The 7,116-nt window shown below is 53.8% G+C and overlaps 1 protein-coding gene across 2 annotated transcripts in view; it reads left to right on the top strand.

Moving 5' to 3' along the window:
• CCDC88C (coiled-coil domain containing 88C) overlaps positions 1-3,980 on the top strand; it is a 125,332-nt gene extending 121,352 nt beyond the window's left edge. The window contains exon 30 of one of the 2 annotated variants that reach the window (XM_057543448.1): positions 1,715-3,980. In XM_057543448.1, the coding sequence (XP_057399431.1) occupies positions 1,715-2,719 (1,005 nt within the window). In that variant the 3' untranslated portion in view covers positions 2,720-3,980. The remainder of the gene's footprint in view (positions 1-1,714) is intronic. The other variant, XM_057543450.1, reaches the window with a different exon arrangement.
• The last annotated feature ends 3,136 nt before the right edge of the window (positions 3,981-7,116 follow it).

The following is a 7,116-nucleotide window of genomic DNA, read 5'->3' on the forward strand; positions in this document are numbered from 1 at the left end:
CACCCTCTGAGAGCCACCCCCTCCTCTCCCCATCTGCCCAGGTGCTCACCCCCTTAGCCCCACCTGACACCCCTACCCTCCTCTGAGCAGGCCTGGAGAAGCCACCCATGCCCCCCTTTCCCAAGCACTGATGATGCTGGGGGGAGGGGGTGTCACAAGATGGGCTCCCTGGGTGGCCCGGAAGGTGGGTGTTAAAGAAGTTAGAAGTGTGCAGAAAGGGACCAGGAGGTGCTGAAAACAACTGCAGAGTCTGACAGCCGTGGGTTCTAATCCCCAATCTGCCACACTCTAGATGTCTATCCTCTATGACCTCAGTTTTCTTACATATTAAATATTGTTTTAATACAACCTTAAACAACCCTTACAAGGGTTGCTTTCAAAATTAAACTAAGTTTTTTGCGATTATACCCCTGGTTCCTGGCCCAGCACCTGGTGTGTGGGAAGCACTTGATAAATGGTTCTTGTCCATGTTGATGACCCAGGGTCTTACTGCACACACACGCCAAGAGCGAGGCTTCCAACTAGCATGAAACAACAGATTGCACCTCTGTCAAGTTGAGCATCCAGATGTTGTCAGGGGCCAGGAGTTGTTGGCAAGTGGTTCCTGAGCTGCTGACCCGTCCTGCAGACTGATGCCCCCTGACAGGTCACAGCGGGCTGGGGTCTCATTGCAGCAGCTCTCGGCCCCTGACTCTCATCGCTGATGTGAACTCACTTCCCTTCCGCTTTTTGCAGCGTCAGCCTCAGGAGAAACCTCCGCTTGGCTGCTCTAGGCTGTGAGGTGTTGGCAGAAGGCTGAAGTGAACCTGAACACGGCCATCGAGCTTGGCCTCTGGCGGCTCTTCCTGTCCCCACGATGGTGGCAAAGGACGCCAGTTCCCTGGCCAGGGGAAGCCCAGCTAGGTGGCAGCTCCGTGGCAGGGGGCAGCCGCTTGAGGGGGACAGTCTAGAGGGCTGGGCCACCTCCTTCTTCTCCTGGACGGTCAACCTTTCTGGTTCCCACCGCCCTTCCCCTGCCCCTTGTGCCTCCTTTTCCCCTTACTTCTCACATTAGGAGAAACATCTGAGAGGCAGTGAGGGTACTGAGTGTGGTTGATTCTGGCTTTTGGGGAGCTGGTCTTGTTTCTCTTCCTCTCTGTGGCCCACAGTAAAGCCCTTGCAGTGTGTCTGAGCCTGGTGCGCTGACAAAGAAGGTCCGGTCCTGCCGGTCAGCTTTCTGCCACTTGCTCTGCTTGGTGAAAAAATGGGAACCAGGTTGAAACAGTTGGCCTGACCCTTCCATAAAGTGGATGAGCCTTGTGGGAAGTCATTTCCTCTCTGGATCTGCTTTCTTACTTGTAAAGTTAAGGGGCTACTTGGGAATTCCCAGGCGGTCCAGTGGTTAGGAGTCCGTGCTTCCACTGCAGGGGGCACAGGTTCGATCCCTGGTCAGAGAACTAAGATCCCACGTGCCACAAAGCGCGGCCAAAAAAAAAAAAGAAAGAAAAAAGTTAGGAGGCTACTGAGTGGCGTCTGGGTCCTCTCCCTGATGATCCGTGTATTGTCCCAACCCCTGACCAGAGCAGTGTGTATGGTGGGGAAGTTAGGCCTTCAACAGGCCGAGCGAGAAACTTCAGTCCTGGCCATGCGGGCGGCACAGGGGACATCCTGGGTGGGAGGAGGGGTCTCCAAGGCCCATCTGGCCCTCACTCAATTCTTCCTCTCTTCCCTGTAGGATGCTCCCAGTTGCCGGGATGACCTGCTAAGTGACTATTTCAGAAAGGCCAGCGATCTCCCGACCATCGTAGGCCAGCCAGGCCCACCTACCAGGAAAGAAGGGGCCAAGATGCCCACCAGCTTCGTGGCCCCCACCATCAAGATGCCCGTCACCACCTCCGAGGGGAAGCCGCTGAAGCCTGGGCAGTACGTGAAGCCGAACTTCAGACCCGCTGAGGCCGAGGCCCTGCCCAGTGCCCCCCAGAGGCAGGCCCAGCCACCCCAGAGCCTGTCACTGGGCAGACTCCGGCAGGCCGCGATGCCCCCCGCTTCCCACACGCCCACTGGCCGGAGTGCATCCCTGAGCCGGGCCTTCAGCCTGGCCTCCGCCGACCTCCTCCGGGCCAGCGGGCCAGAGGCCTGCAAACAGGAGCCAGGGGGTCCCGAGGCCTCGGGGGGCAGAGACACAGGCAGCCACAGCCTGCAGAGCTCCACAGCTCCCGGCTCCCACAGCCTGGCCCGGGAGCGGACCCCACTTGTGGGAAAGGCTGGCGGCTCCTGTCAGGGCCCTGGCCCCCGAAGCCGGCCACTGGACACGAGGCGCTTCTCTCTGGCTCCCCCGAAGGAGGAGAGGCCAGCTCCCCTGCAGCAGTCTGCCACGTCCCCAGCCATCGCTGCTGGAGGTGGCAGTGGCAGTGGCAGCAACTCCCAGCTCCAGCACTGCTCACCTGCTACAGCCCCGGCTGCCAGGACTAAGCCCCAAGCCTCCCCGCACTCAGGAGAGGCGGCCACCATCGCCCCCGTCCGGGCAGGGTTCAGCCCCTCCGAGGGGGATGGGGTCCTGGGGCAGGGCCACAGCGAGGGCCTCCCTGCCAAGGGCCCGGGCAGGTCTCCCGACCTGGCTTCCCATGGCAGCCGGGCCTCCGAGGACTTCAGTCGTGGGAGCAGCTCGAAGAGCACGCCGGCATCCCCCGAGCCGGCTGGGGACCAGCAGACCGTGTGGTATGAGTACGGCTGCGTGTGACTTGGCTCCTGGACCGGCAGCTCCTAAACCTTAAAGCTACTGACACACCTGCTGATCACGATGGCCTTTCCCCGTCTGCCTGTGGTGCCAGGAAAGGGCTTTACAATGAGGAAAGGGTTCCCGTGCATTTCTTCTGTTTGTTTTGTTACTAAAACACCGTGCCAAGCCCTGAGAGGGTTGCACCCTCCCCCCGGTGTGTAACGTGTCTTCTGTATCTGTAGCCTCCAGCAACTGGTATCTTTTGAACAAACCCACTTTGGCATGGGGACACTCAGAACGCAGTGACAAACTGACCCCAAAGCAGACACTGTTTGAGCGCGCCCCTGTAGAACACTCGTTTGCAACTTGCTGACCTCCACTGAAGCATGTGTGTATATGGGCGTGTGCACACGCACATACACACACTCACAGGACTGAGCCCTGGTGGCTCTGGAAACTCTACTCCCCTCCCAAAAGCCATTTGATCCTAGGAGAAGCCCCCACTGGCCAAACTACAAAGATCTGGAGGCCCTTGGGTGGACCCCAGAGGCAGGCTCGCTGTTGAAAACCAGGCCATTGCTGGGGTCCCAAGCGCTTCCCTTCACCCCAGAGCCAAAGTGGCCTTCCAGGCGGGCGGTGGTGGCCTCAGGTGTTTGCCTCCCCCCTGCAGCCAGTTCCTGGGCTCTGCAGGGTGGGCTCCGAGGCCACAGGGCCACCTGCCTTCCCTGACTCTTCTACAAACACTGGATCTGGGGGGCCGGGCAGAGAGAAGCCCACCCAGCAAGTGTGCATAGCGTACAGAGGGGAGGCGTGTGCAGGAGTGAGGTGCGCCTCGGTTTACAACGTGGCTGCAGTGTCCCCACTTCCCTGTCTCAGGTGAGATGATTTATTATTGCTGAGTAACTTCTCGTGGTAGAAACCAAATCTCTTTTAATATATTACATATGTATGTACACACATGTGAAATATATGTACTTTGAGGGGATCTATTTATGTTCCGTGGGGAGTCATTCTTTCCTATCAGGAATCTCACCTGCTGCTTTGTGTATTTGGTCAGATTCCTGGCACGTTTTGTTTCCTGTTGTTTAGTAAAGGTGCTCTTCCAGGGATGCACTAAACCTGGTGATTTATTTTTTTTTGAAGATTTTTTTTCCCTTTGATTCAATTTAAGAAAGAAATGGGAAGCTAAGATCAATTTTAGGAGTGCTTCGGGTTGTGTATTAAATAGCCATTCATTCTGGAACACTAGGACAGAATTGTAATAAAAGGACATGGAACAGTATTGAGTCCTGGTTTTCCTCACTGCACATTATGGCAGCATTGATTAGGCTCTGGGGGCTCAGGGTCCCTGCCTCAGCACCAGTCACTGGAATCCACAGCTCCCTTGGCCCCTAGGTCACAGAGAATGTGGAGGGCAAGGTTTTTCTCTTTACAGCAGCTTTTTTCCAGACTTGAATTTATTTTAACTTAGTGTAAATTGAATTCTGTTTTGATATGGGATTTGTGTCATGGCAGGAGCTCAGCTTAAAGTGGTCCTTTGGATTTTCCCAAGGCTACTCTACTAGGAAGTGCCAGACCTGGAATTTAGACCTTGGGGGCCTCAGATTGGAGGCTTAAGTCAGATGGAGGGAGGGAAAGAGGAAGGAAGGCAGGCATATAAATATCCACACATGTCAAAATCTTTCTTCTAGTAGAATTCTGTCCATCTGCTGCCTCAGCGTCTCCTTTGCTGTCTCACCAGACTTTTTCGAGAGGATCTCCTCTTGTCTCCTCACCCGTTCTTTCCCGAGCCTCTGCAATCTGGGTATCTCACCACTCAGCAGAGCTCCTCCAGCATATGAACAGCGGCCACCTTGCAGGCTTCATTCCCTGTGGCCTTTGCAGCATTTGACCCCTGGCCAGTCACCCCTGGGAACTCCCAGTCTCTGCCTCGTGATTCTCCCCCTTGTGGGATGGCTATTCAGCCCTCAGACTTGCCGGCCCCTCGTTCATTCACTCATTCCTTCCACAGACAGTCACTGGAAGCGTCCTGTTTGCCAAGTCCTAGGTTGCGCCTTCGAGACCTCTCCCTCCTTGCACCCCTCCGGGGCTGGTCCCACCCTGCTCCCGGAGTACTGACTGCCCCTCAGAGCCCTTGCCTGGACGGCAGCCTTCCTCAACTCCTCTCCCTGGCTCCTCCGGCGACACCAGCTGTCACACAATCACAGATGCCTGTGATGCGGGCCTCATCCCTCCTCTCTTCACATCCCACGTTTTATAGTTCACATCCTGGACCTGAGAATGTGTCTGGAATCTGGCCCCCCTTGTCTTAGCCAGCTGTTCTCATCTTAGGTCACACACATACCCTTGACCCTGGGTTTTGGTAGTAGCCTGCCAACCAGTTTGCCTGCCTCAGACAGCTCAGCCCTCATGGCACCTCGGGACGTTCACCCAGGTGACCTCCACACCTGCCACACCCATCCCTTTGTGGCTTGGTCCTTTGGCTCACCTCAAGGCGCACCCAGACTTATCACTCCCTTCTCTGCCCCAGACAAGCTCACAACACATCCACAACTTTCATTACAATCTGTTCCCAGAGGCTCCAGATGTATCTCCAACCCCAACCTCTCCCCAGAACCTCCAGATCTGGTTCCAGCTTGGATGTCCTGAGACACCACCAACGCAAGGTTCTCAACACGCAGTTCCCCATCCTCCCCGCATCTCGTCCCTCGAGACAGTGTTTGAGGTCCCCCACCCTCCTCCCCATGCCCTATCCATCACTCCATCAGCTGGCTCCAATTCTGACACCTCACTCGCATACACAGCCAACCCCATGCAATGGTCCTTCTGGGCAGTACCCCGGGGTCCTGTTGCTGAGGGGGGCAGCCCAGATCATGCCCCTCCTGAGCTCCCAGGCCCCACCTTCTCTGCACTGGCCTGGGAGACACATGGCCCAGTGTCTGGGAAATATCCAGCTGGCCACTGGATATTCATGCCCACAGCTCAGCAGTGAGTTCTGCCTGGAGGGAGATTTTGGATCATCTGTGAGACAAGAGGGGCTCACCCTGCAGAGAACATTAAAGTGAGAAAATTAGAAAGCATAGGACAAATCTTATGAAGCACCAGCCAACATTAAACATCCAGCCAAAATGTTTATCAACCAACCTGGGGGAGGGAATACACACATACACACACACACACACATATTTACGGATGTAAAAGATTGTGACACAATTTACAAATAAGCTATACGATATATGAAATATATAATACTTTTTATTGTAAAATCCATACAGCCGATTGATTCTCTTAGAATGCTCTCACTGATTTTTGCCAAACTTGTGTATTTATAGCCAACCTATTCTTGCAGCTGACGAATGAGTGTAGTTCCAATGTGAATGTCGGTTGATGTTTTCTTTATGTTAGCAAGTAAGATGAAAATGAAACAAGTCAAAGATGTATATCAGAACTTCACTCATCTGTTGATGATGTGAGTGACTGCTCAGTCAGGTAGCAGTTTCTGATTGTTGGCCAAATTTCCTCAATTTTTTGTGCTGTTCACATTGTAATGGCTTAGAGACACAGCACACTTTTTTTAAAAAACTAGACGTATAGCTTACATGCTGGAATATTCACCCAAGACACACTTTTAAGTTTAATCTGCACTTAGTCACATTTTCCCCATCACTTTCTTAATTAAGTCAAGAGACTCTAGATACTGCAGAAGACATAAATCAAGCCCTAACTGGTAACACTTGCCAATTTCTGTGGCATAAACACTCTCACTATGGTCGAGTTCAAGCTGCGGCCATAGTGTTCCTAACCACAGAGGTGGAAAGAGATGTGCAGTGTACCCTGTTATATAATATTGCTTCCATACAGATGCAACAGGTGTAAATAACCTCAAGAGCACAGGTAACAGTAAAATAATTAGGAAGTGGCACATTTTGAGTGTTTACCTTTTCTTTTTTTTTTTAATTAATTAATTAATTTATTTATTTATGGCTGTGTTGGGTCTTCGTTTCCGTGTGAGGGCTTTCTCCAGTTGCGGCAAGCGGGGGCCACTCTTCATCGCGGTGCGCGGGCCTCTCACTGTGGCGGCCTCTCTTGTTGCGGAGCACAGGCTCCAGACGTGCTGGCTCAGTAATTGTGGCTCACGGGCCTAGTTGCTCCGCGGCATGTGGGATCTTCCCAGACCAGGGCTCGAACCCGTGTCCCCTGAATTGGCAGGCAGATTCTCAACCACTGCGCCACCAGGGAAACCCCCTACCTTTTCTTTTTTTTTAATTTATTTATTTATTTTTGGTTGTGTTGGGTCTTTGTTTCTATGCGAGGGCTTTCTCCAGTTGTGGCAAGCGGGGCCACCCTTCATCGCGGTGCGCAGGCCTCTCACTATCGCGGCCCCTCTTGTTGCGGAGCGCAGGCTCCAGACGCGCAGG

The sequence above is a fragment of the Balaenoptera acutorostrata genome, chromosome 3 (genome assembly GCF_949987535.1).
Source record: "Balaenoptera acutorostrata chromosome 3, mBalAcu1.1, whole genome shotgun sequence".
Lineage (NCBI taxonomy): Eukaryota > Metazoa > Chordata > Mammalia > Artiodactyla > Balaenopteridae > Balaenoptera > Balaenoptera acutorostrata.